The sequence below is a fragment of the Macaca thibetana genome, chromosome 2 (genome assembly GCF_024542745.1).
Source record: "Macaca thibetana thibetana isolate TM-01 chromosome 2, ASM2454274v1, whole genome shotgun sequence".
NCBI lineage: Eukaryota > Metazoa > Chordata > Mammalia > Primates > Cercopithecidae > Macaca > Macaca thibetana.
In genome coordinates, this window is record NC_065579.1 from 142,158,555 (window position 1) to 142,171,276 (window position 12,722).

The following is a 12,722-nucleotide window of genomic DNA, read 5'->3' on the forward strand; positions in this document are numbered from 1 at the left end:
GTGAGTTGAGATTGTGCCACTGCACTCCAGTCTGGGCAACAGAGCAAGATTCCATCTCAAAAAAAAAAAAAAAAAAAAAGAAAGAAAAAAGAAAAAACTATAGAATAATGGAAAATAATCCAAAGGAATATATGAAAGGAGAAAAAAAGAACAAATAACATTGTGTGAATAGAAAATAAATATCTTTCAATGAAGGATTTATTAAGAAAAAAGGCCAGGCATGGTGGCTCACACATGTAATCCCAGCACTTTGGGAGGCCAAGGTGGGCAGATCACCTGAGGTCAGGAGTTTGAGACCAGCCTGGCCAATATGGTGAAACCCCGTCTCTACTAAAAATACAAAAACACAAAAATTAGCCTGGCATGTTGGCGCATGGCTGTAGTCCCAGCTATTCCAGAGACTGAGGCAGGAGATTCGCTTGAACCCAGGAGGTGGAGGTTGCAGAGAGTTGAGATCACACCATTGCACTTCAACCTGGGTGACAGAGTGAGACTCTGTCTCAAAAAAAAAAAAAAAGAAAAAAGAAAAAAAAATCAAGAGGATACATTTAAATCCAACTATATTACATTTAGTGTAAATGGACTAAATGCTCCGATATAAAAAACAAAGAAGGCCGGGCACAGTGACTCACGCCTGTAATCCCAGCACTTTGGGAGGCCGAGGGAGGTGAATCACTAAGTTAGGAGTTCAAGACCAGCCTGGCCAAGATGGTGAAACACCGTCTCTACTAAAAATACAAAAAATTAGCCATGGTGGGTGTCTGTAATCCCAGCTACTTGGGAAGCTGAGGCAGAGAATTGCTTGAACCCTGGAGACAGAGGTTGCAGTGAGCTGAGATCATGCCACTGCACTTCAGCCTGAGCAACACAGCGAGACTCCATCTCAAAAAAAAAAAGCTTTCCAAAACTGCCATAAAAAATGAAATCCAAATAGCTTTATATATAAGAAAGCAATGAGATCTTTTTAATTTTTTTAATTTTTAATTTTTTTTTTTCTTTTTTTTTTTTAAGATGCAGTCTCGCTCTGTCACCCAGGCTGGAGTGCAATGGTGCCATTTCGGCTCACCAAAACCTCTGCCTCCCGGGTTCAGGCGATTCTCCTGCCCCAGTCTCCTGAGTAACTGGGATTACAGGCATGCGCCACCACACCTGGTTAATGTTGTATTTTTAGTAGGGTTGGGGTTTCTCCATGTTGGCCAGGCTGGTCTTGAACTCTTGACCTCAGGTGATCCGCCTGGCTAGGCCTCCCAAAGTTCTGGGATTACAGGTGTGAGCCACCCACCATGCCCCACATTTAAATCTTTAATTAAAAATCTTCCTGCAGGCTGGGCGTGGTGGCTCACGCCTGTAATCCTAGCACTTTGGGAAGCCGAGGTGGGCAAATTGCTTGAGCTCAGGAGTTTGAAACCAGCCTGGGCAACATAGTGAGATCTATCTACAAAAAATACGAAAATTGGCCAGGAGTGGTGGAGCGTGCCTGGCGCACACCTGTAGTCCCAGCTACTTAAGGGGCTGAAACCAGGAGGTAGAGGCTGCAGTGAGCCAAGATCGCACCACAGCACCCCAGCCTGGGTGATGACAAAGTGAGACCCTGTCTCCAAAAAAAAAAAAAAATCTTCATGCACAGTAAACTGCAGGCTGAGGTGGCTTCCATGGTAAATTCTTCCAGACATTTAAGGGAAAAATTAATACCCATATTACACAGACGTTTCCAGAGAATAGAAAAGAAAGACTTCCAAACTCATTTTATGAGACCAGCATATCCCAGATACCAAGCCTTGGCATGGACATTATAAGAAAGGAACACTACGGACTAATATATCTCACACACAAGGATGCAAAAATTCGAAACATAATTTTTAACAAATAGATGATTTATAGAAAATATATCATGGTTATGTGGGGTTTATCCTGAGCAATTGGAGAGGGTTAACATTAAAAATCAATCAGTATAATTCAATACATTACCAGTATAAAAGGGAAAAACAATATAGGTTTCTCAGTACATGCAAAAAAAAAAAAAAAGTGATAAAAGTCAAGATGTGTTCACGATAAAAATGCTAAGAAAACTAGAAAGAAACTTAACTTGGCAATGGATAGCCTCAAAAAAATATAGGGCTAACATTTTAATTAAAGTATTAGTTTAATATTTTAAACAAATATTACATAATTTTAAATTAAAATATTAAATATTTTCATTGACTCCAGGAACAAAATAAGATGTACACTATTATTACTTCTTAACATTATTCTGAAGGCTGTAGACAGTGCATGCAATAAAGCAAGGAAAAGAAAAAGATATAAAGATGAGAAGGAAGCAAAACTGTCATTATTTGCTGATGGCGTGATTGTAGAAAATCGGTAACAACCTACAAATAAACCATTAGAATTAATTCAAAATTTAGCATGGAGCTGAATCCCAGCTCAGTGTACAAAGATCTAGTGTATTTCTACATATAAGCAACAAGCAATTCGGAAATTTTAGGAATGTCGTTTGAAATAGCATCGAAAACTGCATCTAGGGACAGACCGGCACACAAAGAAAACGAAAGTTTGCAAGACCCTCGGCGCACGTCTGCGCAAAGGGTCTCTGTGTCTCTACGCCCAGATGGCCATTTTGAGTCTCGAGCTCGGAGCCACCCTTCTCTTCTGTTTTCTCAGCGTCTTCACCCGCCTCCATCTGATACGCCTTTTCCCCCTCTGTGTTTGGTAGCAAAGTTGCTTTTCCTATGGGCCGAGAACGGGAGCTGGTGGTTATCTAAGCAGACGTAAAGTTTTATGCGCCCCTGCTGCGGGCAGGAGCGAGTGGCCCTGCGTTCTCTGCCAGCGCGGGTTCCCTGCGAGTGAGGAAAATGAGTTCTACTTCCCCGGTAGGGCAGGACTTGGTGTTTAGTGCCAGATAACGCCGGAAGAACCCCAAGCGGAGACTGCTTGTATCCTTCGGGAAAAATCTAAGTGCTAAGTACCATGACAGTGGCAGGAACCAAGATGTTGGGTACAGCTTGTGGAAGTGCACACTGGCTGTCGTTGATTCAGTGTTTTATTATTATTTTTCCATATATGTATATTTTGCCCATGACACAGCCCTCAGGAGATCCTGAGAACAAGTGCCCGATCCAGTGTTTTACTAGCACAGACACCCTAAAGGGGACCAGCAGTACAAGGCTGATGAAATAACTTATGGCATAGTCGTACAATGGAATACTATACAGTTCTACAAAAGGAGGAAGAGGCTCTATGTACTGATATGGAAAAATCTTCACTGATTATGTATGCTGTGCAGAACAGTATGTATGTTATCTTTTCTAAAAAGGGTAGAAAATATGTATATTTAAAGAAATATATTTGTGTATATTTAAAGAAATTCTGGGCCGGGCGCGGTGGCTCAAGCCTGTAATCCCAGCACTTTGGGAGGCCGAGACGGGCGGATCACAAGGTCAGGAGATCGAGACCATCCTGGCTAACACGGTGAAACCCCGTCTCTACTAAAAAATACAAAAAACTAGCCGGGCGAGGTGGCGGGCGCCTGTGGTCCCAGCTACTCCGGAGGCTGAGGCAGGAGAATGGCGTAAACCCGGGAGGCGGAGCTTGCAGTGAGCTGAGATCCGGCCACTGCACTCCAGCCTGGGTGACAGAGCCAGACTCAGTCTCAAAAAAAAAAAAAAAAAAAAAAAAAAAAAAAAGAAATTCTGGAAAGATGTATACAAACTTTGTAACAGTGGCTAGGTTTTGAGTTTTTAAAAAATGTTTCTGCTTTTTGTTCTGAAGAGGCGAGAACTAAATTGACAGGAGACTGAGACTTTTCACTTTACACTTTTAAAATATTTGAACATAGTAACGTTCATATAGTGAATGTATTCCATAAAGAATGAGATAAGCTGAATTTTAAAAATAAGTGGCACGGGCTGGGCGCGGTGGCTCTCACCTGTAATGTCAGCACTTTGGGAGGCCGAGGCGGGTGGATTGCCTGAGCTCAGAGGTTCGAGACCAGCCTGGGCAACACGGTGAAACCCCCTGGCTACTAAAACACGAAAAAATTAGCTGGGCGTGGCAGCGTGCGCCTGCAATCCCAGCTACTCCGGAGGCTGAGACAGGAGAATTGTTTGAACACGGGAGGCAGAGGTTGCAGTCAGCCAAGAACAAGACACTGCAGTCCAGCCTGGGTGACAGAGTAAGACTTCGTCTCAAAAAAAAAAAAAAAAGACATGGAATTTTTATGAGCATGAATTGCATGGATCAAATGTGTTACGAATTAAAATGCAATATTCAAGACACTGAAAACAAAATTTCCAGTATACTTCCACATTCCTGAGAAAAATTTCAAAAGTTCTAAGTAATTGGAAGTATATACCATGCTCATTCATTGGTAGACTCAATATTTTTATAGCAAAGTAAAAGAAGAACATACAGCTATATATACATAACATGGAAAGATCTCACAGATATAATGTTGGTCAAAAGAAGGCAGACAAAAGCGTAGGTACTGAATTATTATTTATATGAAAGTCAAGAATAGTTAAACTAATTTGTAGTGATAGAGATGAACCCAAGCAATGACTTTTGTAAAGTATTGACTGGGAAGGACCATAAGGAAGCCTTCTGGGGTGTCGATGATATCCACCCCCACCCCCCACCCCCCACCTTTTTTTTTTTTTTTAAGAGACGGGGGCTTGCTTTGTGACCTAGGCTGGAGTGCAGTGGTGCGATCACAGTTCACTGTAGCCTCAACTGCAGTGAACTGTGCTCAAAGGATCCTTCCGGCTCAGCCTCTCCTTACTTTGAAGTTAGTCGAGCATGGTGTCGCGCACCTGTATTCCCAGCTGCTGGGGAGGTTAAGGCAGAGGATTGCTTGAACTATGATGGCGCCACTGCACTCCAGCCTGGGCGACAGAGCAAGACCCTGTCTCAAAACAAAACAAAAAATTCTTTATTTTGATCTGGGTGGTAGTTTCGTGAGTGTATGCATGTGCAAAAATTCACAGAATGTGTTTTGTGCACTTATATTGTGCATGTTATGTATCTCGAGTTTTTAAGCAATGACAAACCATTGTAAGATTAAAAGGTGAATGACATGATCCGATTTATGTTTTAAAAATAGATTTTTACCTGGAGCGGAAGCCAAAAGACCAGTTAAAAGGCTATAGCATGGCTGGTCGGGCGTGCACGCCCGTAATTCCAGCTACTTGGGAGGCTGAGAGGCAGGAGAATCTCTTGAACCCGGAGACGAAGGTTGCAGTGAGCCGAGATCGCCCCACTGCACTCCAGCCTGGGCAACAAGAGAGAAACTCCGTCTCAAAAAAAAAGAAGAGTTATTGCATGGTGCTAGGTAGAAGGGATGGTTGTTTCGACGAACGCTGACGGTGGAAAGGGGCAGAAGAGGACGCATTGGACAGAGGTGTGGGAGCAGAATCTGCAGGGTATAGAGAGCTAGAGGGAAGTGTCAAAAATAACTTTTGGGGTTTCCACCATAGGAAATGGAAGACGAACAGCACAGGACTGGCAGGAAAGAAAATGAAGACTAAAACGTGTGGAAGTAGAGATTTGGGGAAAGAGCAGTTGGGAGAGGGCTAAGGAATTTCCTTAAGTGGAAGGCGAGGTCCGGCGGGACCAGTTGAGAAGGGTGCCCAGTGAGTGCAAGTTTGAATGGGGAACCTGGGATTAAGAGGAGAGGCGGGAGTTTGCCCCAGGAGGGGTGAAGTGCCTCGAAGGAGGCGGGAGATCGCTAAGGAATACTCTTGGCGATGGGGGGCAGAATCGGAGGCACTAGGCCGGGCGCGGTGGCTCAAGCCTGTAATCCCAGCACTCTGGGAGGCCGAGACGGGCGGATCATGAGGTCAGGAGATCGAGACCATCCTGGCTAACACGGTGAAACCCCGTCTCTACTAAAAAGTACAAAAAACTAGCCGGGCGAGGTGGCGGGCGCCTGTAGTCCCAGCTACTCGGGAGGCTGAGGCAGGAGAATGGCGTAAACCCAGGAGGCAGAGCTTGCAGTGAGCTGAGATCCGGCCACTGCACTCCAGCCTGGGCGACAGAGCAAGACTCTGTCTCAAAAAAAAAAAAAAAAAAAAAAAAAAAAAAGAATCGGAGGCACTAACAGTAGGCATAGGGATAAGACTGGCAGGACTAGGATGCCAGCCAGGCTCCGCCCCGGAGGCCTGGAAGTGCGGGACACCCAGAGCAGGGATGCCGGGACCGCCTGCCCGATCCCCAGTGCGGAACCAATTGTGACGGCGGCTAGGTTACCCGCCGGCGCTACAAAGGTGCCACACCGGCGGGGCGGCGTGCGCCGGCGTGACGCGGCTACGCGGGATGGGCCGGGCCAGGGCCAAGGCCGAGGCGGCAGCGGCTGCGAGAGGCGGCGGCACGACGACGGTCCTTCAGCCCAGCCACCATGAGCACCAAGCAGGTCACTTGCAGGTCAGTGCGCGGGTGCCAGGAGCGCCGGGCCACTTCAGGCCGCTCCCCCAGGCCGCAGGGGTGCCGGTGCGCGCCAATTCTGCCGCTCGGGAACCTGAGGCTAGAGCGGGACTCGGAAAGTTACTCAGCTGTTAGCAGCGGGGGCTTTGCGAGGCAGAGCGAGCGCCGGCCAGAGCCGCGGGGCGAGGCCAGCGCTGGGGGCTACGCCGCGAGTTTGAAGCGTGGCCCCTGTGGGCTGGGAGGAAGGACGTCCTAGCCAGGGCCGTGCAGGATGCTGGGCCTTGTGGGGAGGGCTCTGGGGCTTACGGTTTAACTGGAAAAGACTTGGAATTGATTAAAGGGACCCCAAGAGGACGGTTACAAATGGGGATACCACGTGGGAGTAATTTGTTAATAGATTATAAGGGCCTCGAAGTTTGGAGAATCCAGATGCAATCTAAACTTGCAGAGAGTTAGCAAGTAAAAATTGTTGTGTGGAAAATAATAACGACAGATAGCATTTTCTGAATATCGGTGAAGCGCCCTGCATATTTCCAAGTGCTTTATATTCATTATCATCAGACTTCACAGTAAGACAACTTAGTAGTTATTATTACCATTTTACAGTGCAGGAGACTGAGACTGAAAGAGGTTGACACTCTTATCTTACTGAGAGAGCCATTTACGAGGAGAAATGCCACGGTAATGGATGGTTTGTTGTAGAAAATAGAAAGCCAGATAGCTACACTGCGACTGCTCCTGTGAAACAGAATAGTGTGGTTGTGTAACACCCTCATTCCTTGGTCAGCTTGTGGCTTACTGGTAATGGAGTCTAGTCCTATTGAACTGTATGTTTGGAAAACGAAAATTGAATTGTATGCTTGGAAAAGGCAAATTTCATTTAATATTTTTTTTGTGGGAAACATTGCTTAAAAACAATTGTAGAGTTTGTGGAATAAACAGTTTATTTTCTGTGTTGTTACTTCTCTTCATTGGTATGAATAGTTGAGACGTGACTGTGTAATAAGTTTCCTATTAGTATTAGTGTATATTAACTGTTCAATTTATCCAAGGCCCAGGTGGCTTATGTTAAGCTGTTGTCAGAAATTTGCACCTAGTGTCTATAAGAAGACTTTTACTAGGTTATTTGTACTAGAAGGTGTTTTGTGAAGACGGGTTTGTGTGTGTTTATGTATTTTTATTTATATAAAGTTTCTCCTGCTGGAGGAGGTATTCCTAGGTCATTGTGCACTGTAAAGCAGCTTGTAGCCACCTAGAAAAACCTCTCTATTCCTCCCCTCGCTCTATGGTTTAGTTCCACTATTTATTCCCGTACCTGATCTAAGAAGTGTCCACAAAACAGTACACATTTATGTAATAATGCTTTATAATTGAATCTCAACTCTGTAGTATCTTATTTTACAAATAAGGAATCTTATGCTCAGAAAGACTTGACATTTGCCTAAAATTTCACACCTTAGTAGAGGCACAAGACCTAAATCAGAATCATCTTGGTTTCTCCTTGTATACCTGGAGATAGCTGGACCTGAAAGCTTTAATTCTGTTTCCCAAAAGGGGTGTTCTGCAGGATGTTGCTCCATATAAATGAAGATTGGGTTGGACTGTTGAGAAGGGATCACTTCTGTTTAAGTGCTAACTAATGTTTGTTGGGGACTTACAATGTGCTGGGGCTCTTAGGTGCTGTAGTGTATAATCCAGCAACCAGCACTGTTCCACAGATGATAAAACTGAGCTTCAGCGTTGAAGTCACTTGCCTAAGGTCATTTAGCTTCCAAGTGGCAGAGGTATGAAATCAAAGTTCATGCCCTCATAGACTGTAGGGCCTCCAGATAAGTGTCAAAATGCTAAATTAAAATTTCTTTACTGCAGGACTTTTCAAAGCTTTTAATATGTTCCCATGAAAGGAAACTCATACAAGGATACGTAAAACTGCAAAGACGTTTACTCACGAAGGGGTGTAAAGGAGTCAGGGCTCCCGATGACTGCCTTGTCAAATAAAAAACATAACAGGTGTTTAAGTGAGAAAAACCCAAATTACCAAGAGTACCAAGTTTACATTAGTGTGTTTACCATAAACTTTTCTACCAGCTTATCTACCAAAAGCTTTTCTTACTTTATTATCTCATTAACAAAAGGCTTATCTCCAGATATTGATAATTTATAGGAAATGTTCTAGGTATGATTTATTTTGGGGACCAGATCTAAGCAGGGTGGTTTTTTTTTTTTTAATTTCAGGTCACAAAGTTTTAGGTTTGTTTTCCTGACTGTAGGATGTGATGTACATGTTTATTTTGAATGACAGCAGAATAATGTCAGTTTTGCTTTCAATCTGTTAGGTATTATGTCTCTCCAAGAGATGCTTATCAAATGCTAGCAGTCTCAAACCTAATGACAAAGACACTCCGTGTTTTTATTGCCTGGAATGGTCAAAATGACTGCTTGTACAGTTATGCTGTCAGTCAGCTCTCCTGATTCCTTGACGTGCCACTCTATCCAGAATCTCAATCTGTGCATCATTTTTGCTGATTCCCCTCCCCTACAACCATCTCCCTGTCTTTCAGTCTGTTTTCCAAGCCCTGGGGGAGGCCCTTATTATAGCTTGGTAACCAGTTTATTTCACCCTCTCCTTTTGTGATAGAGCTTCCCTGCATCTCATAATCACTATTAGAAGACACAGGATTTCATTGTCCTAAGATAGTCAAGCTTCGGGCTTTTGATTCTTTGAAAGTCACAAAACATGGGGGATCTTTTCAGCTGGCAGGGGGTAGGCAGAGTTTGAGCCCCAGGGTTGGGCAGTTCTAGATTCTAATCCTCATACCACCTGTGCCACAACTGCCTCATCTGTGAAATGAGGATGGTAATGCCTAACCGGCAGGGCTGTTTAAAAGTTAAATAATAGCAACAAACCATTTATTTTGTATTAGGATGAGCACTTACATGCATTTTCTCAGTTAAACGTCCCAGTAGTTTATCAGAGCAGTCTGTGAAGTGCAGTTATTATAATCACATTACAGATGGGGAAACTGAGGCTTGGTGATTTAAATAACTTGCTCAGGGTCACATAGCAAGCAGTCTGACTTCAGTGTCTTCACCACCACACTGTACTTCATTTCATCCCCACCTCTAATCAGTACATTTATTGCAAGCCTGCCACAGTGCCTACCATTTGCTTCCTTCCCCCTCAGCGGATCTGCTGTCACAAGGATTACAGCCATAAAATTTTAGCCTGTGAAAATATGTAGGAAAATGTAAAGAAAAAATGACACTGAGGATGCAAATTACCTGTATATTTGGAAGTGATTTGCAAAAGCGTTTTGCTAAACAGAGAGGCAACATTGAAGGGCCTGTAAGAAACCAGATTGATTGTTTCGCTCAGCACTGCTGCTGCTGGAGCTGCTGGTGGTTCTGTGGCCAGCAGTGAACCTGATATGCTCTGCAGTGTATAATAGCCATACTGTCTGAAACAGTCTTTTGGGGTTACCCGGGGTAACACTCCTTTGGAGTGTCTCCCAGAAAGAACCTACCTGCTCTGAGTCTCCAGCTATGCACTTCACCCGCCTAGTCGTCTCTCCCCTCCTCCAGTTCATGTCTTGGTCCTCTCTCTTGGAAGATATGAGGGGCAGTTTGTCCATCAGGAAGGGTTAGCAGTTGGAAATTCGTTACAAAGTGCAACATGAAAGGGGCTTGGAGTAAGATCAGTATAACATAGATGGAGAGGAATGACTATAAGCACAAGACCGAGATGCCCCAAAGGACAAGCAGGATATGCTCTAGGTGGCTTTGTGCTTGTCACTGGGGAGTGTAAATGGTGACATATGCTACAAAAATAGGACTGGGCTGACTTCACCTCTTACATAACTCTTGTTTCACACTTGCCTTTCCTGAAGGCAGTGATGGTGGTCTAGAAATTATTTTTGAATCTGTTTAAATCTCAGCTCAGTCATTTACAGAAGCGAAGTGGCTTTTATGAAGTCACCAGCTTATAAATGGCAAAACTAACTAGAAGCTCTGGTTGGCAGTTAAATATTTGTATTTTAGTGGAAGAGATGATTAGTGCAGTTTGGAAGGCAAGTTTTCTGGATTGGACCTATGGAAGGTGGAGGTAGAATTATAAAAGGCATCCTTGTAGGAGACCACTACCTAAAAAAACTTTCCTTTTGTCTGCCTTGTTAACAAATAGTATCTGGTAGATGGCCTGTGGTAGTCTTCCACCCTGGTTCTTTCAAGAAATTTTCTGTTCTAATTTCTTCAAAAGAAACAATACAGTATTGGCTGGTGCAGTGGCTCATGCTGTAATCCCAGCACTTGGGGAGGCCGAGGTAGGAGGACCACTTGAACCTTGGAGTTCGAGACCAGCCTGGGCAACATAGCAAGATCCTGTCTCTACCCAAGAAAAGAAAAGAAACTATACAGTATTTATTAGATATCACTTTTGTGTAACTGCTTGTGTTGCCACTTTGAACCTGTCCTCTTTCAGTATTTATGAGTTTACTAATCCTGATACCTCTTTGTCATTCAGACTTGGCTCTTGGCACTGAATTTTTTTTTTTTTTAACTATTATACCTTCAAAGATTACCATGTTTGAGGACAATTGAAATATTGCAGTCTTGAGTAGCATTTCTCAAAAAGAATTCTCAAACTGCTGAGATGTATACTCCACTTTTGTGTTTGGGATCTCCAAGACCACCCCAAATCCAGAGATTGTCTAGAACTGGGACAAGTGGGTCCCAGGATTCAGCTGTACTCAAGTCTGAGATTATTACCATATCTTGTAAGGGGTCACAGCCAGATCATGAGGGCAGAAGACACAGGGGGTCTGGAGGAGCCTGGGTGCAGGCTTCCTGCATCTGTCCCTCCCTGAGAGGGCCACACAGCAATGAAAATGCAGCAACATTTGTCCAGGGAAGCCCATTAGAGATTCAGTGCCCAGGCTGGTCACCTAGGCCAGCTCTGCCTAGCATGAACCGAAATTCCAGACTCCCAGAGGAAAGTAGGTTTTCAGCATGAACTACATTGTACATCAGTTTAGACACAGTGAACCACTCTCCATCATTTAGGGAAAATTTTGTATCTGTGTGGAGAACTGTTACTAGCTGAGTTCCCAGATGCCAGGCAAGGGGCAGCCTCGGAAGCAGACCTTCCCAAGGATAGCAGTCTCAGATCTGCTATGTAACTCTCTTCTGTGTAGTTATAAAATCGGTATTGTAAAGAACCGAAACTCTTAAGTTTCTAACAAAAAGTGCCCTTAGTTTCCCAGCTTCTGTCTGTGCTTTTTTAAAAAATAAAACTATAACAGCCTTATGGCAAATTACTGCATAATGTCTGATCTAGTGCAGTGGTCCCCCACCAGTCCATGGCCTTTTAGGAACCAGGCCACACAGCAGGAGGTGAGCAGTGGGCAAGTGAGCAAAGCTTTATCTGTGTTTATAGTCACTCCCCGCCACTCACATTACCACCTGAGCTCCGCTTCCCGTCAGATCAGCAGCACCATTAGATTCTCATAGAAGCACTAACCCTGTTGTCAACTGTGCATGTGAGGGATCTTCGTTGTGTGCTTCTTATGAGAATCTAATGCCTGATGATCTGTCACTGCCTCCCATGACCCCCAGATGGGACCATCTAGTTGCAGAAGAACAAGCTCAGTGTCCCACTGATTCTACACTATGGTGAGTTGTATACTTACTTCATTATATATTACCATAATAAAGTGCACAATAAATGTAATGTGCTTGAATCATCTTGAAACCATTCCCCATCCCACCATTCCGTGGAAAAATTGCCTTCCATAAAACTGGTCCCTGGCACCAAAAAGATTGGGGACTGCAGATCTAGTGGTATGCCACAAGAGGGTGCTCCGTGGAGAAAGCCTATCTGACTACCTGGCAAAGGCTGTAGGATGGCACCACTGTATAGTCACTTACGTCATGAGGTCCAGTTCTCATTTCGTAGGCTCAGAAATTTGGTTTTGTTAGTGTATATAGGGGTGGCTCATACTAGCCAAACTCATGAGAGACTGACTTATATACTAGAATATCCTTTTATAATTTCCCTGGGAAAAAATAAACTGTCAGATATGTCTGGTCAGCACTTCCTCTGCTTTTGGGGAGAGGAACAGGTGGAGAATTCTCGTCAGAGATTTCTGATTAGGGCGGATGTGCAGCATGTTCACTAGTACCCTTTCTCTGGAGACACCAGCAGTCTGGGCCTCTTGGGCCTTCCTGGAATGCCATACTATTCCCTCCTGTTGTCTAGTTCTTTTTTTTTTTTTTCTGAGATGGCGTCTTGCTCTGTCGCCAGGCTGGAG

The 12,722-nt window shown here is 44.2% G+C and overlaps 1 protein-coding gene across 2 annotated transcripts in view; it reads left to right on the top strand.

The window, feature by feature from the left end:
* The window catches only part of MKRN2 (makorin ring finger protein 2), a 135,695-nt gene that overhangs the window by 101,764 nt on the left and 21,209 nt on the right, over positions 1-12,722 (top strand). The window contains exon 2 of one of the 2 annotated variants that reach the window (XM_050781496.1): positions 6,307-6,417. In XM_050781496.1, the coding sequence (XP_050637453.1) occupies positions 6,392-6,417 (26 nt within the window). In that variant the 5' untranslated portion in view covers positions 6,307-6,391. Of the gene's footprint in view, positions 1-6,289; positions 6,418-12,722 lie in introns of those variants that run through there. The other variant, XM_050781498.1, reaches the window with a different exon arrangement.